A 26,775-nucleotide genomic window follows, 5' to 3' on the forward strand; every position below is an offset into this window, starting at 1 on the left:
ATCCCATTGCCCCCTCCGCTCATCCCACCACCCCTCCGCTCGTCCCACCGCCCCCTGCTCGTCCCACTGCCCCCTCTGCTCATCCTGTTGCCCCCCACTTGTCCAGTTGCCTCCCCCACTTGTCCAGTTGCCTCCCCCACTTGTCCCGCTGCCCCTGGTAGTCCTGTTGCCTCCCCCGCTCTTCCTGTTGCCTCCCCTGCTTGTCCCACCACCCCATCTGCTTGTATTGTATTGCGTTCCTAGCATGTCCAGACAGGGCTGGGAAATATTCCCTTTCTGAAACCCTGGAGAACCACTGCCAGTGTAGAGCAAGCTAAGATAGATGGCTCATTGATCAGACTCTGTATAAGATCGCTTCCTATGAAAGATCAGGTATGAGAAAAAAATATCCATCAATATCTTGCTTAAGTTGGGTGTTAATTACTTTCAGTTAAAAGACATATTGAGACTACATTATCCTGATGAAGCCAACCCCTATTATTCTAATGTGCTAAATATGCCTACTTTTGTATTTCATTTGTTCTATCTCTGCAACTTTGGTACATTTATTTATTTGGTAACTTTGGTATGGATCAGTGACCTCCAATAGCATCTGTCATAAATCACCCTGTTCAGATCTTATAAGTTCAGGTCTGTGGCTTCCTTTATGGACTCAATCCATCGCTTGCTTGGCCTTCCTCTTTTTCTACTCCTTGCTGTTTTTTCCAGCATTATTGTCTTTTCTAGGGAATCAGGTCTTCTCATGATGTGTCCAAAGTATGATAACCTCAGTTTCATCATTTTAGCTTCTAGGCACAGTTCTGGTGTAATTTGTTCTAACACCCAATCATTTGTCTTTTTCACAGTCCATGGTATGCACAAAGCTCTCCTCCAACACCACATTTCAGATGAGTTGATTTTTCTCTTATCCACTTTTTTCCACTGTCCAACTTTCACATCCATACATAGAGATTGGGAATACCATGGTCTGAATGATCCTGACTTTAGTGTTCCGTGATACATCTTTGCATTTGAGGACCTTTTCTAGTTCTCTCATAGCTACCCTCCCCACTCCTAGCCGCCTTTTGATTTCTTGACTATTGTCTCCATGACTGTGCGGAGGTACTGATAATCCTTGACAAGTTCAATGTCCTCATTGTCAACTTTAAAGTTACATAAATCTTCTGTTGTCATTATTTTAGTCTTCTTGACATTCATCTGTAGTCCTGCTTTTGTGCTTTCCTCTTTAACTTTCATTATCATCACGGCCTGTGGCTGGGTAGGAGGTGACAAGGGAGGAGGTGGAGAGTGAGACAGGGTGGAGTGGAGAAAACAATTGTTTAAAATAAAGTTCAACCAGCTAAGCAACATTTTACTGTGTAACCCAGAGAAAAATGTGTTCATGTGTCCCCAGAATCATTTCATATATAGATGGTCTTCAATGCACACATAAAAGACAATACATTATCAAGAGACTACTTATCTTCAGGTCTGTTGCTTTTCCGTGCATTCTATATAAATAAATGGCTCCAAACTATAGTTTCATTTTCAAAAACACGTCTGCCAATAAGCAGTACTAACACAAACATTAGGAGCAGATCCTTGCCAAGTATCAATTGGGACAGTTCCATTAGCATCAATAAAATTATGCACACATACTCAGAGCCCTCTGAATATAGTTATGTGTGGATGCAGAGCTCAGTGGACTTCAGCTGGGGAGTACAGGACTGCTGCCCCAGTGCATGAAAATACAACGAAATTACTATACTATTGATTTTAAAAGGAACACACCCTTAACAACATTACGAAAGAAAAAATACACTTAACACCGGAACTATTTTTATTATCTTTATTCAAAGATGAAAACAAAACATTAAAATCAAAACATCTGCTATGTAAACTACTCATAGCAGCGAGACTAACAATATTACAATACTGGAAAAATCAAGATGGACTTAACTTGCAGATTTGGTTCAACAAAATATGGACGATAGCTATATTGGACAAAATCACGCTGCATCTTCGATTTCTAAGAGGTGCTGCAAAACCGGAATTGTTCACGTCAGTATGGTGGAACTACATGGAATACACCTCACAACGAGACCTACATACCCAGCTTTCTTCATCTGCAAAAACTATCTGGTTTTCCTAAACGAATAATAATACTCCTACAATTTTAAACCATCTCATGTTAATATTGTATTTAATTTTCATTCACTACAATAATCACCTGTATACCAATACTTACCAATATACTTTCCATAACATAGCACATAAACCGAATCAAAACAGGAATTGGCTCTAAAGTGGGGGGAGGGGGGAGGGTATTAAAGTTAAATTGATGTCTTTTTGTATCATTATATTATTCATGTTAAATTACTATGAAATCAATAAAAACAATTAAAAAAAAAAGGAACACACCCTTCTCAGAGTGTGCATTGGGTTTAACGTAAATGATAAATGAAGAAAAACCTAACTTTATACCAGATTTCAAAGTTTCTTCACTGGGATCTGCGCGAAGGAAAATACTGGCAGATCCATTAATTCATTACCACTGCCACAGTAACATTTATTTATATGGGCAGCACCTAAAGGTAGAGGTAATAAACAAACAGTATACGTTTCATATCTAGGCCTCCTTGTCCTTTCCTCCCAATTAGTACAGTCGATCACATTCACCAAATGGCCTTTTGCTGACAGGCAAGCTGGACAGCCAAAACATGTGGTGGTGGTGGTGGTACATCATACATCTTTTCAAAATGATGCACGAGCATGAGAAGACAACACACCGTTGGAAGTAAAGGTAGGACCTGCTATTTCATTTTATTAAACCATACTCTGCATTATTATCAACTCTTTATTAAGTTCCTTATTCTAAATCCTCTTTTTGTTGCTATGGATGTATAAACTGGGCAATAGAACAGTGTTTCCCAAACTTTTTTTCCCCCATGCACCACTTCACAATTGCTGAGGGTCTTGGTGGATCACTTAATGATTGTTCTGCCTGTTGTAGCAATTGTTATTCCACAGAATTCAAACTGTAATACAATAAAATACAATATAAGGAATAAAAGTAGCAATAAAAATACAATTAAAAGTCAACATGAATTTTCAGTGAAATGGATGTGCCACCTCCCATCTTCAACCACAAATCCACCGACATGCCACAGGCCACAGTTTGGGAACCCCTGCAATATAAATTAGCAACTTTATGTATAACTAAAGGATGGACAAGTTTACAGACAAGATCTACTCTCCACTCAAAATCTCCTCTTGAAATAATGCAGAGAAAATAGGGGAGGGGGCTCTAGCTCTGGGGCACAGCTCATGCATTTCCTGCAGAAGGTCCCAAGTTTAATCCCTCCCTGCCATCTCCGGTTAAAAGGACTGAGTAGTAGGTGATGGCACAGACCTCCACCGGGCACATCTGACAGCCACAACAAGTCTGAGTAAACAATACTGGGTTAGGTAGACAAATAATCTAACCTGGCAAATGCATGTTCCTATAAATCAGTTACATTGGTAGTGTCAGTGATAGAGAAGTAGACTCCATTTTTATTGTGTGGAACATGAATTTAATTTTTATAAATATAGGATTGTATCAACTAAGTTCTACTCAGAGTAGACCCACTGAACTTAATGAATTAGTCATGTCCATTCACTTCACTGGGTCTGTTCTGACTAGGACTAGTGTGGAATACCACCCATAGAAAGGAATGAGTTTCTGTAATTTCTAAAAACAAAAAGATTAAGACGTTTATATACTGCTTCATCATTAGCGTTTCTAAGTGGTGTTCATAAAAAATAAACCATACAGAAAATAAAACAATAAAAAATTAGCATAAAACCAAACACTACAATAAAATGCTTGCTGGATCAAGACGTTCTTAGCCATGTGCCTGAAGCTCAGCAAGGAGTTCTAATGGGAAAAAAACATAAGGAGGAAATGCAGGTGCAGATTGCTCATTCAGTGTAACAGAATTCTGTGTGGTGTATGTTGCCACTAGTGTGTTAGGCTTGGACACGAGGGAGGCAGTTCGGCTTTAAAGTTCACTGGTGGCCTTGGATAAATCATTATCTTTTCACTTAGCCTACCTCACAGGATTATTGTGAGGCTTAAACACTGCTCTGCTTAGAGGAATAGTGGGATATAAATATGAACGTATAATAAAGTTTTAAAAAGTTTGAAAAGTTATTTGTGATGTAATTGTACAGAAAGCATTCCTTTTTCATTGCAGCTATCTTAGGCTACGTGCATACTAGTTGTTTCAAAAGCAGAGAGACCATTTTGTCCGCCTGTGATTTGAAACATATTTGCTGACGGCTGGACACATTTCCCTTCCCCACCACCCACAGCAAAGTGTTGGGCCAATCACTGGCTCTTCCTGAGCCTACAGCCAAGCGTTTCCATCGGACATACCTGGTGTGGCAACGGGGTTGATGACCAATACGTTTTGAGGTCTATGTGAAGCTAACTTCAAGGTAAAACACACTCGATCTCCAATTTCCCAGGTTTTGGAGTAAAAAGGGGTGGAGTTTGACTTATGTCATGTGTCCCCACTTTCTGAAATCAGAGGTGGAGATGAACTGAAATCAGTACAACTGTAAGCGTCTCCAGCCTTAGAAAACCATTGCTTATCCTTAGTATCTTGATCAAAAAGCAAAGAAGCTTACATTTTTTAAGAAATCCATGATCACAAAATGGCAAATTTGACCCAGAATGGTTTTGGCCTTAGTCCAGATCTTTGGTGTTTCCAACATAGGGCAAACACAATGGAAAACTGTGAAGAAGTCATAATTTTATAGGCCTAGCATTGTATTCAGTATTAGTTCTACTCAGACTAGACCAATTGAAATTAATGGGCATGGCTACATAGGTCCATTAATTCCAATGGATCTACTCTGAGTAGAACTTAGTTGAATACCACCTCTGGTTGTGCCATAACTAGCTGAAGCTAACTAAGAGGCAACAAGGGAAAAGGCCTTCTCCATGGTAGCATCCCAGGCATGGAACTTTCTCCTTTCTGGGATATGCCTGGGGCTGTTTTCAGCACTACCTGAAGACGCTGTTATTTACCCAGGACGTTGCTGCATATTAGTGCCTGAATCTGGCTTTCTTGCTATTGTATCTGTACTAGTTCCTTATGGTAAGTTTTAATTCTTCTGCCTGATATTTTTTATTATGTTGTTCTTATTGGTTTTTTTATTGTACCCCACTCTGGGATCACTTCAGTAACGAAGGGTGAGCTAAAAATATTTTAAATAAAGAAATAAAAATAAATAACTTTGCCACAAGGTAATATCCCCAAAATATAACCTTTTTCATTATCTTCTACCAACCACCAATGTGTTTATTTGAAACTACAATAGAAATTTGCAATTTGTCACTTGAAATAGTTTAAACATTTGAAATGAAGGATAAAACATTTGAAATGGAGGGTATCACAGAGGATAAGGCTAGCAATGGCTACTAGCTATGATGGCTATGCTCTGCTTCCACTGTCAGAGACAGTATACTAGACTAGATGGGCCACTGGCCTGATCCAGCAAGCTCTTCTGGTGTTTTTTAATAGTTCTTGGGGTTAAAAAAAAGTGTTGATGGCCTCCTTATCTAGGTTTCATAGTCCAGCTTTATATTTATATTTCTTCCACTCCTACTATCTCAAACTTCACCACTCCAATGCTCTCAAAGTTTAATCACAGCTATATTTACATTTCAGATGACTTTATGATAATTTTTTCTAAGACACTGAATAAACTCAGAACATGCCTTGAACTACCTCTCAGCCTAACCTACTTCAGAGGGTTGATGCAAGGATAAAATTGGGATAATCTTGTGTGCACCTCCCATAGCTAGTTGGAGAAGATGTGGGATAATAGCAAGATCAATAAATATTAATAAATTTTAGGGAAACCTGTGCAATAGTTTGCACACACAAAAAAAGCCCTCCTCTTCAAAACAAATTATTTGTGTTAGTAAATGAATCTCTCCTCCCTACTTCCCCTTCATGAAAGCGTAAAAAGCTCCCCTGCCTAATGGTCACGTAAGCAATGCTCTTGGGTAGGTCTAACTATCCAAATGGCCTTCCTGAATATAAGCCACATTGGCATTAAGTGCTTAATACAATATAGGCCGCAGTCTATGTTCTTTTAACAGTCTATTACATTCATTAACATTTCATGAAGCAACTTCTAACATTATCCTTAAGTGTTGGTTATTTTGCTTTTCAAACTGCAACAGTGATATACATTATGCAGTCATTAGAAGCTATTGAAACAAATTTCATTTCAAAAGAATTTTCATTAGATCTCACTACATTTATTTTTATTTTTTTAGTACAGCACACACACACAAAAACCACCAACACTTGCATCCAAGTCCAGGATTTCCTAAGAAGGCCATATGACTTCAAGATATATCATCCTATTGACTCTGCCTATCTTGGAAACAAGGCTGGTCCTGGTCCAAGGTTCTATGGAACCCTTTGCAAATATCATCAATACAGGGGATTAGCACACTTAGGAGGATTGTATGTATTTAAGCCTGGAGACGGACAATCATTTTTAAAGGAATTAAAGCTAACATGACAGAGATATCATTTTTGTAGTGTACATGCTAAGGTTTTGTGAGAGGGGGTTGTCTCACAGTCATCCTTGGCCAAACTCTGTCATCTCTGACTTTTGAAGCAATAGAAAAACTTGCAAAACCTGTGAATAGCAGCAATAAATGATGTGCATGCAAATGATGTCTCTACCACATCACCTTCAATTCTCTGATAGGATGGCGATATAAAAGGTAACTGGGCTCCTGCAACTTTACTAGTTGTGTAGAAGAGGGAATTCCAACATGAATGACTTGTCACACAAGAAGCTGCAACTGCTGAAATTCCCTTTTCTAAACAAAGGTGTGGGAGCCCAGCCCTCTTTTGCATCTTGACCCTCTACTCTCTGAAAATAATATTTTATAGGTCCTCTTGTGGATAAGGAATTGGTTAAGAAGCAGAAAGCAGAGAGTAGGAATAAACGGACAGTTCTCCCAATGGAGGGCTGTAGAAAGTGGAGTCCCTCAAGGATCGGTATTGGGACCTGTACTTTTCAACTTGTTCATTAATGACCTAGAATTAGGAGTGAGCAGTGAAGTGGCCAAGTTTGCTGACGACACTAAATTGTTCAGGGTTGTTAAAACAAAAAGGGATTGCGAAGAGCTCCAAAAAGACCTCTCCAAACTGAGTGAATGGGTGGAAAAATGGCAAATGCAATTCAATATAAACAAGTGTAAAATTATGCATATTGGAGCAAAAAATCTTAATTTCACATATACGCTCATGGGGTCTGAACTGGCGGTGACCGACCAGGAGAGAGACCTCGGGGTTGTAGTGGACAGCACGATGAAAATGTCGACCCAGTGTGCGGCAGCTGTGAAAAAGGCAAATTCCATGCTAGCAATAATTAGGAAAGGTATTGAAAATAAAACAGCCGATATTATAATGCCGTTGTATAAATCTATGGTGCGGCCGCATTTGGAATACTGTGTACAGTTCTGGTCGCCTCATCTCAAAAAGGATATTATAGAGTTGGAAAAGGTTCAGAAGAGGGCAACCAGAATGATCAAGGGGATGGAGCGACTCCCTTACGAGGAAAGGTTGCAGCATTTGGGGCTTTTTAGTTTAGAGAAAAGGCGGGTCAGAGGAGACATGATAGAAGTGTATAAAATTATGCATGGCATTGAGAAAGTGGATAGAGAAAAGTTATTCTCCCTCTCTCATAATACTAGAACTTGTGGACATTCAAAGAAGCTGAATGTTGGAAGATTCAGGACAGACAAAAGGAAGTACTTCTTTACTCAGCGCATAGTTAAACTATGGAATTTGCTCCCACAAGATGCAGTAATGGCCACCAGCTTGGATGGCTTTAAAAGAAGATTAGACAAATTCATGGAGGACAGGGCTATCAATGGCTACTAGCCATGATGGCTGTGCTGTGCCACCCTAGTCAGAGGCAGCATGCTTCTGAAAACCAGTTGCCGGAAGCCTCAGGAGGGGAGAGTGTTCTTGCACTCGGGTCCTGCTTGCGGGCTTCCCCCAGGCACCTGGTTGGCCACTGTGAGAACAGGATGCTGGACTAGATGGGCCACTGGCCTGATCCAGCAGGCTCTTATGTTCTTATTTTCTTATGTTCTTAATATTGGTTTGTTTCTACTAAGATGGAGGTTCCTATCTTTCACAATCTAAACTTGCAGCAGAGGGGAATTTGCTGCTATGATTGCTGGCAAAAGCTGTTTGCCACATTGTATTTGTGTAAACAGAGAGACCCAGAATGTCATTTCCATATTGAAAAATCTCAACAGAGCTGAGAGCTATGAAACAATATAGGAGATGGCTTGAGTGCAGATGGAGAATAACTCCTGGTGGATGCAATTACACACTGTTAAGTGCCTATGGTAAGCTGTATTTAGAGGCAGTGAGGGCAGCAAAAAAACAATATTTTGCTGCCACTATCAAATCAACAATCTGCCGCCCAGCGGAGCTCTTCAGAATTGTCCGGAGGCTATTACATGCTGGCCCCAAGGACATGGTAGAACCATCTGAGGCCCGCTGTAATGAATTTGCTAGGCACTTCCAGGATAAAACCTTTAGCATCCACCAGGACTTAGAATCCAGTGTTATAGCAGGTGAATCAAGCGGGGTATCCAGAGCACAGTGTTGTCCCAATTTCTTGGATGAGTTTCAGTTGATACAGCTTGAGGACATTGACAAGGTGCTTGGACAGGTTCGTGCAACCACTTCTGTGCTGGATCCTTACCCTTCTTGGCTAATAAAAGCTAGCAGGGACGGAATGGCCGGCTGGGCCAGGGAAGAGATTAATGCCTCTCTGCGAGAGGGGGTGGTCTCTGGCTGCCTGAAAGAGGCAGTAGTGAGACCACTCCTGAAGAGACCCTCCCTGGACCCAGAAAATCTATAGGCTGGTAGCAAATGTTCAAGGACCTTGCCCAGGAATGGAATGAGTGGTGGCAGGCCAGCTCCAGACACTCTTGGATGAGACCAATTGTCAGATCTTGAACCAAAACCTAATATTAGAGAAAAGGGAAGCTGAGTGAACAAACACAAAATTTTGATATTTATTTCATTTATTTATTAAAGAAAGGTAGGCAATACCCAATGCCCCTGTGCTAAAAAGTAATTGCCACCCTATTAACTCAACCCAATGAAAGGGATTATTTGGGCCAGAAGTTTGAATATCTTGGTAAACAATCAGGCCTGCTTTGGGCCAGCCCTGCCCAATATAAATCTGACTAACTTTGGCCCTTGCCATCAGATGGAAATTGCCAGCACACAAGTTCCAAAGCCACATCATGCCACAATCAAAAGAAATTCCTGACCAACTCTGGAAAACAGTTGTTGATGCGTATCAGTCTGGAAAGGGTTACAAAGCCATTTCTAAGGCTCTGGGGCTCCACCGAACCACAGTCAGAGCCATACTGACCAAATGGAGAAGGTATGGGTATTAAATCTTCCCAGGAGTGGCCATCCTGCCAAAATCACTCCAAGAGCAAGGCGTAAAATCATCCCCAGGAAGTCACGAAGGACCCCAGAACAACATCCAGGGATCTGCAGGCCTCTCTCGCCTCAGCCAAGGTCAGTGTTTATGACTCCACCATCAGAAAGATACAGTGCAAGCATGGGATTCATGGCAGAGTAGCAAATGGGAAACCACTGCTAACTAAGAACATGAATACTCATCTAGAGTTTGCCAAAAAGCACCTAGATGATCCTCAAGAGTTGTGGAACAATGTTCTATGGACAGATGAGTCAAAGATGGAACTTTTTGGGCGACATGGGCCCTGTTATATCTGGCAAAAACCAAACACTGCATTCCACATGAAGAACCTCATACCAACAGTCAAGCATGGTGGTGGCAGAGTCATGGTTTGGGAATGCTTTGCTACATCAGGACCTGGATGACTTGCCATCATTGAAGGAACCATGAATTCTGCTTTGTCTCAGAGAATTCTACAGGAGAATGTCAGGCCATCTGTCCGTCAGCTGAAGCACTGCTGGGTCATGCAGCAAGACAATGAAACACACAAGCAAGTCTAAGTCTACATCAGAATGATTGAGGAACAAGAAATTTAAAGTTTTGGAATGGCCTAGTCAAAGTCCAGACTTAAACCCCATTGAGATGTTGTGGCAGACCCTGAAAGGAGCAGTTCATGCTCGAAAACCCACAAATGTCACTGACTTAAAGCAATTCTGCATGGAGGAGTGGGCCAAAAGTCCACCACAGCACTGTGAGATACTGATCAGGAACTGCAGGAAGTGTTCAGTTGCAGTCTTTGCTGCTAAAGGTGGCATAACCAGGTTTTGAGTCTAAGGGGGCAATTACTTTTTCACATGGGGCATTGGGTGTTGCTTAATTTTCTTTAATAAATAAATGAAATAAGTATCAAAATTTTGTGTTGTTTGTTCACTCAGGTTCCCTTTTCTCTAATATTAGGTTTTGGTTCAAGATCTGACAACATTCAGTGCCAAAAATATGCAACAACACAGAAAATCAGACAGGGGGCAAATGCTTTTTCATGGCACTGTACCTGCTCAGGAGAATTAACATTGGAGAGCATGCCTGCAGTGCTGTAGTTACAGTGTCATACATTGTCATGTTTAGTGATTTAGCCACTACAACAATCTGTATACTTCATTCTATTCAACAGGATGTTGTAATGGTACAATAGGGCCTATTGATTAATGTAGGAAAAGAATGCTATACATGTTTTGTATATGCATATTATTGCATACACTTATGCTTTCTTGAACAAGGCAAATAGCAACTAGGGTAACCATTTTTACTGGCCAAATGTCATTAGGACTGGGGGAGAGAAGGGGTTAAAAACCTGCCCACCATTTATTATTATTATTATTGTTATTATTGTTGTTGTTATTATTATTGTTGTTATTATTGTTGTTGTTATTGTTATTGTTGTTATTGTTATTGTTGTTATTGTTATTATTACTACTAAGTCCATTTATATACCGCTTATATTTAAATAAATTCTAAGCAGTGTACAACACAAGTCAAAACATCTTAAAACAGCAGATACAGAAATCCACAATCAATACAATACAATTAACTGAACAAAACATCCTCTTTAGTATCAACATATAATATAAACATTGCATATAAAATTAAGTACAAGAAAAAAATCATACCAAACATAGTATACTAAACAGAATATTCCCAGAGCTTCAAGAAAAAAACAAGTTAAAACAAGCTTTTAAAAGCATAATAGATTAAACACATCATTTCTTAATCACAGTATAATAAAAAGCAAAACAATTAAAACAGCCAGCCCCATTTATAACAGAATTTCATCTTACAGTTGAAAAAAGATATCATTTAGTTTACTCAAACACACCCTTACAAGATCAGTATATTCTTGTTTAAACATATCAACATTCTAAACCAACGCACTCAAGCTATTTTAGCACACCTCAAATCACACTCTATAAGCACTCACATAATTCAACCTCACATCCTAAAAACAGCACACTCAAATATTTATACCATGAGAACCACTCAAATCTACATACAGCCAAATAATGCACAAATACATTCTAAATACAACATTCATACCAAACACTCCCCCTTGTCTCTCACTCAAGGGGGCAGAAGCTGTGCCCACCAGGCTCTCATCCTGGGGATATAGAAACCACTTTTTCCAACATAGTAGGCAATGACACTTCTCTCATCACTCAAGTGAGGAACAAAACCCATTCAAGTATCAAATATTCACCCTAAAAGAAGGACAGGCTTTCAATCACAACTTGTTGGTTTGCCTGACTCTCTCCAGCACTTGCAGCAATTATTTTTCTTGGTGGGTGATGGATTCCAGACGCCAAGTGTGACGCTAAGTGTGCACGTAGCGTTGCACTTTGCGTGATGCAGCACTGCAGCTCCTCCCTTTTATATACCTAGAGCAGAATAAAATATGGCAAAGTTGTGGCCATTGCAGCCCTGATACAACTATCTCAGTCATTTTGTCTAGTTTGTCTATGGAACAAGAAGCAAAAAATTTGAAAGGCTACATAGTGCTAATTTATTTTTATTCCTTACATCAATAACCTGCCTTTTCCACATCATGGAACCAAAGGCTGAATACATTTGATTCCCAGATGCCACCAATCTAAGTGCCGACCTGCTTCAGCAAGGCGATAGCCCCGTATACTATCAGCCCATACCTTGGAACTGGCAAACCCAAGTTCTAACTTAATGTACATCTCACCTGCAACATGTGTACCTAGAACAAAGAGAAATCGGCATAGCCATTGAGGTATTGTGGTTAAAATTTTCCTGCACGAGAGAAGAGAGCCAAATGTTATTGCTTCAGTTGTAAATGTAGCAAAGCATGCAATACCAAAAGTTGTTTAAAAACCCTTTCTCTCCCCCCCATGTCACTTTGCCAGTAAAAATTGCTACCCTACTTGCTATTTGTGAAAAAGTAAAAAAGAGACTATTTGCAAATCTTTGGCACTCTACCTAGACCATAATAATGACTGCCTGGGAAAGGGCATTTCAGAAACAATTGTGTGGTTCTTACCATGGGGGAGCAATTCAATTCAGTTCGCTTTTAAAGCCAAATTTATCAAATTTACACTTTCTGAAATGATATGAGAACTGCAACAAAGCCATCCTTCAAATTTCACACTCATCTGAATTTTGCGATGGAGTTCTCCAATCAAAGAATGTTTGCAAAAATGCATATATTAGGGGAAAGTGTGCATAAAAATAAACATTGGTGAAAATAACATACATACATGCATTACATTAGAGAAAATATCTTGCAAAAATGTGTGTATTAGTCAAAAGTGCATACAAAATGTGTGCGTTAAAAGAAATTTGCACTAAAATGCTGAAGAATTTCATGAGGATTTTTTTTAAAAAAATTGCAAATTGCTGCAGAAATGTGAATAACTGAATTTAAGACTGGAAAAATAAGAAGCTTGAGAGAACCAAAACTGACAGGTCCTTCCATCCCTAAACTTAATCCACAATTTTTAAAAGTATTTGCACAATTCCTATAGGACCCTAGATACAGATCATGACATTTTGTATGCTGAAAGGACTTCTGTTGGGTACAGAAAAAAAATTCAGGCCTTTTTTAAATAGAAAATAAAAATAATATGAACAGTAATGGAAAAGGTATTTACAGTGATGAAGATGAGATACTGAAGCTATTTAGCTTTGCTGTCTGAAAACTGTACAAATCAGTATGCTAGAAAGTGGCTTCCAATACAATCCAAATCAAAATAGAAACTGAACATAAAAATCCAGTTTAAGTCTTCACTCTGATTTAGGAAATAAACCTTTGCTTCCCTTCCTTCCCCTGCCACCTCTACCCCCATCTCCTATATGTTTTTCTGCCCTGCATTTACTTTTAGATCATAAAGTCAGAACACTGGGAAGGTTTCTGTCAGCCAGAATATAAATGCAGGTTGTATAACAGGCTCTAATTTACACTTCTACACCAGGCCAACGATGGTGACAACAAGGATTCCTCTGCTTTCCAGTCATCGACTATGATTAACAGTGTCAGTACGTCACACAGGCAGTTCTGTGTAGCACTCCCTTCTGAAAAGAGATCATTGAAAATATGCACAGAAGCAGTAAAAAGAGTAAGGGTCAACCCACAAGTCTGTGAGGAATCAAATTAGGGCAATTGGCTGAGCTACATTTACTGTGCAACCTAAAAAAAAGGTGCCCACTGTCTCTAGAATCACTTCATATATACTTCTGGTTGTCTGACACGGCCTTTTATACGAACCTATAGAAGCTGTAGTATCTGGTTGGTTTCCCTCCATTTTTCAGAACGACTCCATTTCAGTTCCTCTGCTACAAAGCCTCCTAAGAACAAGGGAATTTCAAAGGGAGGCTCCAATTTGAAACTGCTGAATTACAATTAATCAAGAAGTCCAATTCTCTTCATGTGGGTCTGAAGAGAGACAATAGTTTCCTGCCCCTCTACAGATGTTAATTAACTCAGTATTGCTATGCTGATTCTGTTATCAGCTATCATTGCTTTTCTGAAGGGTCACCATGCAAATTCTGCATGCTGAATTGTCGCCAACTGTACTTTTTGCACTTCGTTTCGGTCTGACCTCATCATTTACATTTCCTTCCTCCACATGTACATACACAGGAAGCTGACTTATACTGAAGCAGACCATTGGTCTGTTGAGATCAGTATTGTCTGACAGCAGCTCTCCAGGATTTCAGACAGGGATCTCTCCCAGCCCTATGTGAAGTTGCCACGGATTGAACCTGGGACTTTACGCATCCAAACCAGATGCTCTACCACTGAACTCTGACCCCTACAACTGAGGATAAAATCCCATGCATCTGAGTTTTATCCACAGAAGATTATGCTATAACCAATTTGTTGGTGTTCAAAGTGCCACAAGACCTTTTGTTGGTTTTGCTGCAACACAAACTAACACAGCTACTCCTGTGGAAACTCCATTAATACAGCCTATGAACAAGATACTGAGCTTTTCCAGCACAGTAGCAAGAAGAACACACATTCCATTAAGCTCATCTATAATGAGTACAGCCCTTGGAAATAGGTATTCTTGAATTCCAATTCTGGGTGTGTCACTGTCAGGCACTTTACATCAGATAGGATCAATGTTACATTAGCCTATGGTAGGTACAACACTCTTGGAGTCAATTACCATTGGCCAGGATTCAAAGACACATGCAACTAGTTCTAGGCCTCCAAGGGAGTTATATTTCTCATGCAGGAGACCACCACCTCTGGTTATGCCACATGACAAACTAAGAGGAGTTTCAGAAACAGTTTGTGAAAATGGTATTGGGATCTACTCTGAATATTTTTGTAAAAAGTTTTTTTAAAAAATTAAATGGATCTGATTGAAGTACCTCTTTGGATCCCAGCCATTAACTTAAAAAAACAACTGCACTGGATCCATACACTGGAATCAATGACAAGAATGTTGGCACCTTATTGTCTTAATTGATAAAATAGTGTGAGTATGAGTTTGACACCTACCACAGAATGATGAGTACCTATTAAGCTTTACCAAATGGCAAATGCTAAATATGACACTTCCCGCTTCCCTTTTTTCTTGCCTGCATTCTCCTTATAAACACTGAAAGTTAAACAGGTGTGCTTATGAAATATGTAAAACACCTGTTAATCACACCAGATGACTGGAAAGCAGAGGATATTATGAAAGGAAACACACAAAGGAGTGTAAAACATCAAAACATCATGCACAACTAAAACAACATAACTGTGCCCACTGTGTGGCAATGAGGGCAGCAAAGAAGGCCCACTTCTCTGCCTCCACTGCATCCTCAAATAGCTGACCAGTGGAGCTATTTCGTATTGTTAGGAGTCTATTGACATCAATTCTAGGAAAGAGTTTTAGACCCTTCGGAGGCCACTGTGAATTGTTTGCAAGGCACTTTGAGGGAAAAGTTGCTTGCCTCTGTAGCAATCTTGATGCTACTGTAGTCCCCAGTGCAGTGTCCAGCTCAACGTCTGCTGCAACTTTTTGGGATCAGTTTTAGTTGATGCGGCCTGATGAAATGGACAAGGTGCTTGTGACAATGCCACCAGCAATGTGTCCTCCCAACCTTTGCCCTTCTTGGCTTATTAAAGTTTGCGGAGGGGGTATGACCAAGTAGATCCAGGGTGTGGTCAATGCATCTTTGTGGGAGGTAGTGGTCCCAGCTACCGCAGTGATCCGACCGCTCCTGAAAAAGTGGACCCATTGGTTTCTGACAACTATCGCCCAGTCACAGATACCCCTTGTTTAGGGAAGGTGATTGAGAGGGTTGTGGTGTAGCAATCACAAGTACTCTTGGATGAAACAGATTATCTTGGCCCATTCCAATCTGGGTTCAGGCCTGGTTATGGGACTGAATCAGCCTTAGTCGCCTTGATGGATAATCTTTATTGGGAGAAGGACAGGGGGAACGTGACCCTGTTATTCTTATTTGATCTCTCAGCGACTTTTGATATCATTAACCATGGTATCCTTCTCAGCCGACTTGGTGAGATGGGATTGGAGACATTGTTTTACAGTGGTTCCAATCCTATCTCAAGAGTAATCTTCAGAGAACAGCACTGAGTGATTGTCTTTCAGCCCCCTGGCAGTTGTGCTGTGGGTTGCTGCAGGGTACCAACCCCAATGCTGTTTAACATCTATATGAAGCCATTGGAAGCGGTCATCAGGAGCAGTGGCGTACCTAGCATATTTGACATCTGGAGCGGATCATTTTTTAACACCCCCCCTATTCTATACAACCTTGTGTGGGGCCCTAGTGAGGTGGGACCAACTGCTTCCTATAGACATCTTTTGCCTCCATGTCTTCTCGCATGGCAGTTGCTGTGTCAATGGGGGGAAATGGGGACTTGTCTCTGTCTCTCTGGCAAGCGGGCGGGAAAGCCAAAAAAGCAAAAACAAAAGCCTGCGCTTTGTATAATTCCCTCACAGTCGCAACAGTGCGATCTACCACCACCGCCACCTCAACTAAGGAAGTGGATGGCGGAGAGAAAGAGCCTCGGTGGATGAGTAGGATCCACCACTCAACCATCTTTGTTGACGCGAATGTGGGAAGCAGCGAGGGGAAGGAGGGGGAAAGGGGCTGCTGAGGGAGCTTGGCCACTCCCCCCACGGGCTCTACACTGCACACTCTCAGGCTGAGAGGAAACCAGGCAGAGCCGCCTTACGCCAACGGCGCAGCCTGCCAAGTCAGTGGGGCTTGAAGAGTTTTTTTAATTAAGGTGGGGGAGGGAACATAGAGGTAAAATGGAATTGAGCAAATAGGTGTGGAGAGAAAAGAGGCTGAGGGAGAGAAGTGAGGGGAGATGCAAATGGGGGGAGATGAGCCGAGGCTGAGATAAAAAGTGGAGGCGGCGATCAAGGGTGTATAAATGGGTGAAGACTGAGGTAAAAAAGTGGAGGAGAGAGTGGCTTAATGGAGGGAGAGGCTGAGGTAAAAAAAGTGGAGGAGAGTGGTTTAATGGGGGACAGGATAAGGTAAAAAGTGGAGGAGAAAGTGGCTTAATGGAGGGAGATGCTGAGGTAAAAAAGTGGAGGAGAGAGTGGCTTAATGGGGAACAGGCTAAAGTAAAAAGTGGAGGAGAAAGTAGCTTAATGGAGGGAGAGGCTGAACTAATACAAACAATAAGAATCCCATTAAGACTCCAGGCACTACTGACAGAACTTACCTTTTGAGTAAACCTCCTTGGGATTGGATTGCTAAAATGTAATCCTAATCATGTTGATTTGGAAATACGTAGGATTCACTTCCACTGGCCTTGGTTGGGATCCGGCTGTAGAACATTTTTTGCTTTTGCAAGGGAGTTGCAGTTCTAAAACAGCCATTTCGGGAACATTCAGAAACACACTCCCTGTTCTGCCGGTTCCAGTGTGTCTCCACCTCTTTTCTGAAAATGGGGGCACACAATGCAAGTCAAATGCTGCCCCTTTTTACTGTTAAACCTCCTGGGAGCAGCTTGAGTGCGTTTTTTTAAAATTAGCTTCAAAGAGGTTTTGCTGCTGATTGGCAGATCAATCTGTTCCCCCTTCAGGTGTGGTGAATGGAAACGTTTTGATCTGGTGACTAGTGTGTTTACAGCAGTCAGTTGTAAATCTGGCTGAGTGGCCTTGGGCCTCGCTATCTCTCAACTTAATTTACCTCCGCCGGTAGGCTAAAATGCTACTTTGAATTCCATAGAAAAAGGATGGCATTAAAAGGTGATGAATAAATTTAAAACTCTGTGGTTAGCAGTTTACACTTAGCAGATTGCCAGGAGAGGGGTAAATCACTCTGCCAGAGGTCTGAACCGATCACTTGCATAGAGCTTTTTTCCTCCCTCCTCCTTCCGTCACTCCATCGGACTCAGCATTACCCCCTACACCCCTTACTCTCTCTCCCTCTCCAAGCTTTCCCCACCTGCAATAAATAACAAGTCCCACAGGCTGCCCAATCCTGCTCTAACAGCTATATGGCAGGCAAGAATGAAGCTCTTTTTCCAACATCAGTGATGGGGAAAGCATCGCCTGTGTTTAAAAAGAAGGGAGCAGCACTATAAAGCAGGAATGGCTAACCTGTGGCCCTCCAGGTGCTGCTGGACTACAGCTCCCATCATTCCTGACCATTGGCTATGTTGACTGAGAATAATGGGAGCTGGCATCCAACAGTGTCTAGAGGATGACGTGGCCCCTATCCCTGCTATAGCGAATTCTTGTTGCAGAGTCCACTGCTGGAGGTTCTCTTCCCTTCCTCAAAGGCGGGGTGGGGAATCTTTTTCAGCCCAAAGGACTCATTCTGCCTGGGGACCACTTTATTTATTTATTATATTCTACCTCACCTTTTCTCCAACGAGCTCAAGGAGACATACAAACATAGTTCTCCCCCCTAATTTTATCCTTGCAACACCCCTGTGAGGTAGGTTAGGAAGAGAAACAGCAGATGGCCCACGATCAAGTGAGCTTTATGTCCAAGTGGAGATTCAACCCTGGTCTCTTAGGTCCAAGTCCAACACTCTAATCACTACACTTTATTATTATTATTATTATTATTATTATTATTATTATTATTATTATTATTATTATTATTATTATTATTATTATTATTATTATTTTCAAACAGTAGTGTAGTGGCAAATTTAGAAATGCAGGATCCCTTCATGAGTCATGCCATGCCCCCTTACAGCTTCTCTCTCTCTCTCTCTGTCACACACACACACCTTGAGCAACCCCCCTTCAGTAAGTAAGCACACCTACATAAGCATACCTCTACCCCCCTCTACTTGGGCACACATACCCTTCAGCAAAGATCTTCCCTGGGGTGAGGAAGCACCTGCCACCAGCTCCACCTTGCTGAGCATGCAGGGACCCACCCATTGCTCCATCCTTCCCTCCATAACTTTTTTTAAAAGCAAGCCCCCATCTCACCAAAGGTTTGCTGCTGGCTGGTAGCCTGAGCTTGCAGTGAAGTCCCTTCCCACCCTCCCAGCTAGCCCCAGCCCCAGCCCCCAGCACAGTTTTTTAAAGTAATTCCAAGCCACAGGGCAAAGGAGGCGAAGACCACAGTTTGAGAACCTCTGCCTAAATAATTACAGTAAATACCTGGGCTTGACTGTCTGCCCTCCTTGCCTCTCTTTAAACCTCTTACTCTCAACTGCTCGTGACTCTCTCCTTCCCACCACAGATGGTGGGAGCCAATCAGCATGCAAGGGGATTGTAGGGATGAGATCCGCAGCTGCTATGGATTTGCTGCCAATCTGCCATCACAGAGAAGAAGGAGGCAGGAGAGGAGCTCCCCCCCCCCACCAAACAATAAAGCGGAAGCCTCGGCAATAGCTTCCCCAACAGGGCCATACTGTGGAGAAGGAAGAGGAGGTGCCACACAGTGGGGCAAGATGCAGGCTACCTGCTTGGTTGGGCAAATACCCACTTAATTCCACCCCTCCCCAGTTTTTCGCACATCCCTCAAATGTGCCCTTCTCTTCCTCTTCCATGATCTGGCCCTGCTTGGGGAGGCTGTTGCTGAGGCCTCTGCTCCAGTCATTCAGCCCAGGGGACCCTCCTCTCCAGCATTCTGGCAGCTACCGCAGGCAGGAGGCGGCAACATGGCGGAGTGACCGGCGGCTGTAGCGGCACCCCCTTATTGCCTGCACTCGGGACAGCCTACTCCCTCTGTTCCGCCCTTGGTACACCACTGATCAGGAGATTTGGGGCGAGGTGTCAAGCCCTAGACCAGTGCCTGGACTTGGTGGTGGGCTGGATGAGGGCCAGCCTGGATTGCTATAATGCACTCTATATGGGGCTGCCCTTGAGGTTGGTCTGGAAGCTGCCACTGATGCAAAAGCAGCACAACTGCTCACTAGGGCAGGGTATCACCAACATGTCACCCCGCTGCTTGAAGAACTGCACTGGCTGCCCATTAGCTACCAGGCCAAGTTCAAGATTCTAGTTTTGGTGTGCAAAGCCCTATGCAGCTTGGGACCACAATACCTGAAAGATCAGCTTACCCTTACATACCCAGTTGATCACTGTGTTCTGCAGGTGAGGGTCTCCTACAGATACCATCTCATCAGGAGGTCCATTCCGAACAACATAGGAAGTGGACCTTTAGTGTTGTGGCACCTAACCTTTGGAATTCCCTCCCCTTAAATATTAGACAGGCACCATCTCTGTTATTTTCTTGGCACTTACAGAAGACCTTCCTCTTTCAACAAGCCTTTTAAGTAGAGACCTTATCCCAGTCTGCATCTGCAATTGGAATTGCTTTTTAAGATGTTTTATAGCTCCCCCCCCCAGCTATTTTTTTAATATGTTTTAAAGATGTTTTGTTTTAATATGTTTTGAGTATTCTTAGTGTTTTTGTTTGCTGCCCTGGGCTCCTTCTGAGAAGAAGGGTGGGATATAAATTTAATAAATAATAAATACTGTAAAAAGGAGAGGAAATTATTCTAGATAAGGTTCAAGTAAGTCAGCATAGCACAACCCTAAACTTCTAAAAACTGTATAATACAAAACACTTACAAAACCACATCCTTATATACTACAACACAAAAGCACTCTTCTGCTCCTTTAAAAATACATGTAAGCCAGCACCTGAGCAAACGAAAAACCTCTATGTATCCAATTTCTATCCCATCCTTCCATGCGGAGCTCAGGATGGCATGCATGATTCTGCTATTTTATCATCACAACAACCCTTTGAGGTAGGTTAAGCTGAAACATAGGTTACTCAGTGAGCTTCATGGTTGAGCAGAGATTTGAACCTGAGATTCTTCATGCTTATTCAAGACCCTAACTACTACACCACACTGGGGGGGATGGGTACATTTCACATAGGCCAGGATAGCCAGCAAGGCCCAGCAGGGGTGTAGTTGCCCAGGGTCTAGGGGGGGCACTCCTAGACCCCTTACTTTTGTGGGAGCAGGGTCCCAGATGGGTTCCTATGTCTCCAGCATCCTACAAGCCAATCAGCATGAAAGGGGAGGGTGTGAGCTACTGAGAAGAATCTCCTAACATGCTTCCTTGTCTTTTTCCAACTGATTGGAGCCAGTAAGAGTGAAAGGAGGTGAGTCAACCACTGAGAAGACTCTTCTCAGTAGCTAACACACTCCCTTTTATGCTGATTGGTCGTAGGGACATCTGTTGTGGGAGAATGCACATGTGGGAAGGAGCATGGAGATGATGACAGAGCAAACATGTGGGTTGTGCGGCTTTGAGGGGGCATAATGTGTTTATCATGAAGAGACCCTGAACTTCTGAATTTGCCACTACACTACCGGGGCCCAGCCTAGGCTACAAGCCCATAATTATGAGGAAAATTTTGAGGCAAAATGCCTGTATCTATATGAGGCTAGTTTCTCATACCCATATGAGGTGTCCCCATCTTGCGAGGTTTTCTGGAGCTAATCAACAATGTTAGAACAGAACAAGCAAATGTTCTGAATAGGAAGTAGCTGGCCAAGCACTCCTCTACAGCTGAGAAAGAGGAAACTTGTACAGGAAACTCTAGAACATGCAGTTGAAGAGGCAGAGAGAAGTGATCCACCTACGTAACTGATTTTCTCAAGAACTACGAGTTCAAGAAATCTTGCTGGTATGTCCTATGTACAAGTGGAAAGAGCCAACAGGGGCCCTATTTAGGCTTTCCCACATTGAGAGGGCTACCAGCAGGCTTGTCTGGGCCCCATACATTGTATGTAAATTGGACCTTCTAACCCACTCACAAAAGAGGGCACAGAATTGCACAAAATCTCCATATGCTTGGTATCATATGCACATTTGTGTCCTCTTTTGCAGTTGGAGTAGAGGTCCCAAAAATAAAGCAGCAGCCACACACATAAAATGTCTGACAGATAGAATCTGAATACAGTAGGGCCCCGCTTTACAGCGCTTCATTTTACAGTGCTTCGCTAATGCGTCAGTCTCAATTAGATGCAATTAGACTAAAGCCCCACTCATATGATGCTTGTTCCGCTTTTACAGCGGTTTTCACGCATTGTGCGCCATTCTATTCAATGAGTTCCACTTTTCGGCAGTTTTCACTTTTCGCCAGGGGTCCAGAACATAACCCGCTGTATGAGTGGGGCCCTACTGTATATACTTATTTATTATTTGATTTATATCCCGCCCTTCCTACCAGCAGGAGCCCAGGGCGGCAAACAAAAGCACTAAAAACACTTTAAAACATCATTAAAAACAGACTTTAAAATACATTAAAACAAAACGTTAAAAACATTTTTTAAAAAGCTTTCAAGACATCTTTTTTTAAAAGGTTTAAAAACATATTAAAAAGCAATTCCAACACAGACACAGACTAGGATAAGGTCTCAGCTTAAAAAGCTTTTCCCATAATTATATTTCCATGCTAGGAAAGGCTTAACCACTTGAATTTCTGCATGCCACACACCTGTTAAAGCGGAGGAACCCTCCTTTCCCCCACTGCCAGCCCTATACCAAAGCCTAGTCTACAGTCCTCTGTCCACTTATCCAAGAGTGAACCCCATTAAACACAAAGAGATATACATCTAAATAGACATGTATACAGTGAATACTATACAGTGAATTCTTAATGAATGCCTGGACATCAGCTCCTGCACAGCACAAGACATGCCTTAGCCTCTTTGCAGAGCTGTCATATTTTGCATTTGCCATGGGGCTTAGGGAAGATGCTTTAAGATTTATTCACACTTATTGTGTAGTAGTAGTTGCAGAAAATATTTTTTAGGGAATACCTGATGTCAGATAAAACCACTACAGGAAAGAAACATCCTGGTTGCTAGGAAAAAAGGAAGGGCAAACTACAGCAATTCTAAGGACTAGATAGAAGGAGGAAAGAAAAGTGCACTAAAAGGGAGTGGAAAACAGCAGCTCTTTGGAACCCCAGATATTCCTATCACCTGGTATCCAAAAAAACTGAAAAGCAGGAACAATCAGGCTGGCTCATCTTACAGAAATTCTGTAAGGTTGAGAATAGGGCTGCACTCACTAGCCCTGACCCCTCTGTCGCATCCTCATTGCCACCTTTTATGAATTGGAGGAAAAGGATCTGAAGCAGGAAGCCTACTCTATAGGTTTAAGTTCCCTGTGTGATTTAGGCAAGCAGCCTGGGTCTGTGGTCTCCAGAGTGCACAGAACAGAACAATTTATACTAGATCCCAGTGACAGGGTACTGTGTTTACACAGGGTATTTGTCACATGTATGCCATATATGGGATTAGAGGTTTAATGGGTAGCAACAAAGGAAAGGGCCCTTTTGGTTGTGGCTCCCTGTCACCTGTCACCAACTTTACCATCCTTTTGGCTTCAGCTTAAGACTCTCCTCTACTCCCAGGCTTTTGATGGTAATTGATGGATTGGTTCCTATTTCTTTTGATCCATACTGGTTAATTTATAATTGGGTCAGTGATGCTTTTAGCAGTTTTATGGGTCATTGTCCACCTGCAACACCCCCCCCCATTAACTGTAGACCCCATACAGTTGTCATTCCCCTTACAGAGCTATCCTGCAAAATTTAAAACAGGCTTGCATTCATTAGGGTATTTACTGTTGTTGCATTTCATTGAACTATAAAAGCTTTATTCAGGTGGTCCACAGCATGGCTGTGGATTTGTGGAGGAGGAGGCCAGGCAGCAGCACATTCATTATGTTTAATATTTTTAATTGTATTTTTATTGCTTTTTTGTTTCTTATATTTATTTTATCATATTAGAATTCTCTGGCATTGCAATTGTTACAAACTGGCAGGAAAATCATTAAGAGGTCTGCAAAGAACCTCAGAAATTTTCAAGTGGTCCATGGGGAGGGGCGACTTTGAGACCCACTGCCCTAGCTCCATGTTAGAAGCAGTATGGCTCTGAATACCAGTTGCTGGGACTCACAAATGGGTTACTGCGCTCGGGTCCTGCTTCCCACATGCATCAGGGTGGCCCTTGTGAGAACAGGATGCTGCGCCATGATGGCCCTTTGACCTGATTCAGCAAGACTCTTCTGATTCCCATTCAACTTAAAACAAGGCTGCCCTCTTTATTTAATGGCTATTCCTACCGGTCTAAGGGAACCTTCTTCTAAAAGGGTCAGGTTTTCCGTTGGTGTTAGCCAGGGCGTTCATCCGGAGAGCAGTTCTGCCTGGGGCGAGGAAAGGCTTCACCTGACAAGCGCCTGCCCGGTTCCCTCTGCGAGAGACAGGACCTGTTTTATTCACGGTTGCAATATTTTTGAAGCCTGCGCGCTTCCGAGAAGCAGTTCACACATCTCCCTCCGTTTCTCTATGGCCATTCCCCCTTTTGGTCATCCCTTGTAGCCCCGCCCCTGTTGCTGGACTCCGCCTGCTCCTATATAAGGGGTGGGGCTCAGGACCCAGAGCGCGAGTAGTTGTAAGGGCAGCGTCTGCAAAGCGGGTCTGGACACTGGGTCAGCGGCACGATGGCAGGTAAGCGCAGACAGCGCTTTCCCTGGAAGGGGACTAGCGAAGCGTCCTTCCTGCCGCTTCCTCGTCGTCAGCTCCTGAGGGAGGCTCTTGGGGACGCCTGAGCTTCCTTTCGGGGCGGGAGTATTTCCCCGCCCAGTTGCCTCGGGCCAGGCGTTACCTTCCAGCTGAGGGTGATTGACTGACTAGCAGCAGCTGCTGCTCCTGCTTCAGCTTCTTCCGCGTTGTGGGCGCTGCTGTAACCGGGAGGGTTCCTTGAGCAGGAAGCTAAAGCTGCGCTCGGCGGCCCAGTCGGCGCGCGCGGGCTCTCATTCTGTCTGGGGAGACCCCATCTGGTCATGGCGGCTCCTGTTTTTAGGCTGGCGCGTGAGCAGGGAGGGCTCGCATGCCAGCGCGCGATTTGTCCTTTCCTTCCCCCCCCCCCGCAATTCTCGTTGCGCTGTGGGGGGCTTTGACTGGTGTAGGTCATCCTGTGAAGAAGGCTTTTCTTAATCATTTCTCTTCTCTCTCCCTCCCCCCCCCCGCTCAAATTAGTAGGTGATACTAGCTTATTTCGTCGGAGTCTTGCTCACTCCAGAGAGAAGCTTGTTTTCTGCATATCCCCCATCCCACACTTCCATATCACAGAGAGGGCCTGCCTAACATTACTTCGTGTGTCCTGCAGAGATGTTGGAGGTGTTTACGGTTAAACCTATTAGCATCTGTTGGTGGGTCTCAGATTGCAGCTGATGCTGTTAACTAGTAGGAAGGAGCCCCAGATGGGGCAGATGGCTGTCTACATCAGACCGTAGCAGGTTGAAAGCTTGTTCGCTTGTCAAGGCTTCTGTGTAACCTGAAAGCTTGCTGCACTTCTAAAACAGCTGGTCCAATAATACTTGTAAATGTGGTGGGAAAGGCTTTTGTAACCCTCTGTCCTTAGAACCAGTACTGCAACTGTTCTTAATGATGCATCTTTCAATCTGTGCCCTGCTCATTTCTTTTAAAAGAGCTCCCAGGTGGATAATGACACAGAGCACTCAAAGCAGCTTAACATTCATCTAAAAGTTAGCAGAGTTGGCCCCTTGCATGTGGCTGTGGAGCCTAAACATGAGTGTTGCAAGTAAATACCAGGTCAGAGTAATCTCTTCCCAAATTCTATAAACACCTCCATCTCTTGGTGGTGCATATGTACTTCTGGGGAATATCCCAGGCAACAATAGGCAGGTGCTACTTCATACTTCTGTTATAGACCCTTGCAAAAAAAAATATTGCCTGCCCCATCCATAGTTTACTTTGATTATACACCATTACCTTCTTGTTGGATAGAAAACATTAGAGGGGGGAAGAATAAATAAATATAAAGTATATATCTTCAGAATGTATATTGATTATAAATTCCTCTTCATACACAATACTAATTTCTGAGTTTGGTGGGCTCCCTAGTGCCTATGGGCCCTCTTGCACTACACACATTTTATATGCCTGCCACTGACGCTAATCCTTCCCAGGCATGGTTTGGGTTATTGTGTTGCCTGGACTCTTCTCAGCCAACACTCCATGGCAAATCCTTCCTTATCTGCTTCCTGCGGTTGCCCCAGAGAGCTACTTTTTTCCTCCTCTCTACAGGATCTCTAGAGGAGCAATACAACTGAAGACTTTCTTGTGTAGATATAACTGTGACTCTTGTGCTAAAGGATTACATGTAGGTTTATTCTGCAGTGAACAATGTGTCTTGATACTTCACAGCCATGTTATTATAAAATTAATGATGCTGCCACCTCGGTCCCAATTGATGCTGAGACAGGAGAGAAAAAGTGATAATAATGGACGTGGAGGAAGATGTAGCTTTATTCTGTACTGAGTACACTGAGGTTCACACCAGTTCTGGGGCAGTGAGATTAAAATGATGAAAAGGAATAGATTTTGATAAATGTTCATATATTACAGGGATTGCCAGAATGGCACCCATGGATGAAGTGGTGCTCTTAATGCCTTCCCCTGCCACCCACAAATCCTCTGAGCTCCCACACACATTCACTGCCTTGGTCATGAGGTGGTAAGGGAGGTTATCTTTTTCTTTCTTGAAAAGTACATAGAGCTGAAGAAGGAAGTTAGAAGAATGACTGTCTTTCTCGCTTCCTGTTTGAGCTCTATGTGCTTTTCAAGTCTCAGACTAATTCCACTAAATCTGACTTTTACCCAGATCCATTGGAAAGGTGAAATGTGTGCACACACAATTTGTTTCTCTTTGTCTAGCCTGAGAATGATCTGGGGAGAGGGGGGAAATTGACCAGAGGGAACGGTACTGTCAAAAATGCAAATATGCCCACGGATCTA

At 42.6% G+C, this 26,775-nt stretch overlaps 1 protein-coding gene and 1 long non-coding RNA gene across 6 annotated transcripts in view; one reads left to right on the forward strand and one right to left on the reverse strand.

Annotated features, from left to right (window-relative positions):
- Positions 1-1,885: 1,885 nt before the first annotated feature.
- On the reverse strand, positions 1,886-24,803 carry LOC133389401 (uncharacterized). Of its 5 annotated transcripts, none has more exons than XR_009764096.1 (6): positions 24,078-24,803; positions 13,796-13,875; positions 12,257-12,324; positions 11,768-11,945; positions 4,400-4,543; positions 1,886-3,017 (listed from the first exon to the last, which is right to left on the reverse strand). It is a non-coding gene; the product is annotated as an uncharacterized LOC133389401 (long non-coding RNA). The 5 variants fall into 5 exon arrangements; XR_009764093.1 differs by having other exon boundaries at positions 1,886-3,167; XR_009764095.1 differs by lacking the exons at positions 1,886-3,017; positions 4,400-4,543 and adding an exon at positions 17,231-17,449 and having other exon boundaries at positions 11,101-11,945.
- GYG1 (glycogenin 1) overlaps positions 24,354-26,775 on the forward strand; it is a 36,621-nt gene continuing 34,199 nt past the window's right edge. The window contains exon 1 of the mRNA XM_061636996.1: positions 24,354-24,462. Within this exon, the coding sequence (XP_061492980.1) occupies positions 24,456-24,462 (7 nt within the window). The 5' untranslated portion in view covers positions 24,354-24,455. The remainder of the gene's footprint in view (positions 24,463-26,775) is intronic.

Source organism: Rhineura floridana, chromosome 7 (assembly GCF_030035675.1).
Source record: "Rhineura floridana isolate rRhiFlo1 chromosome 7, rRhiFlo1.hap2, whole genome shotgun sequence".
In the NCBI taxonomy this organism is placed as follows: Eukaryota; Metazoa; Chordata; class Lepidosauria; order Squamata; family Rhineuridae; genus Rhineura; species Rhineura floridana.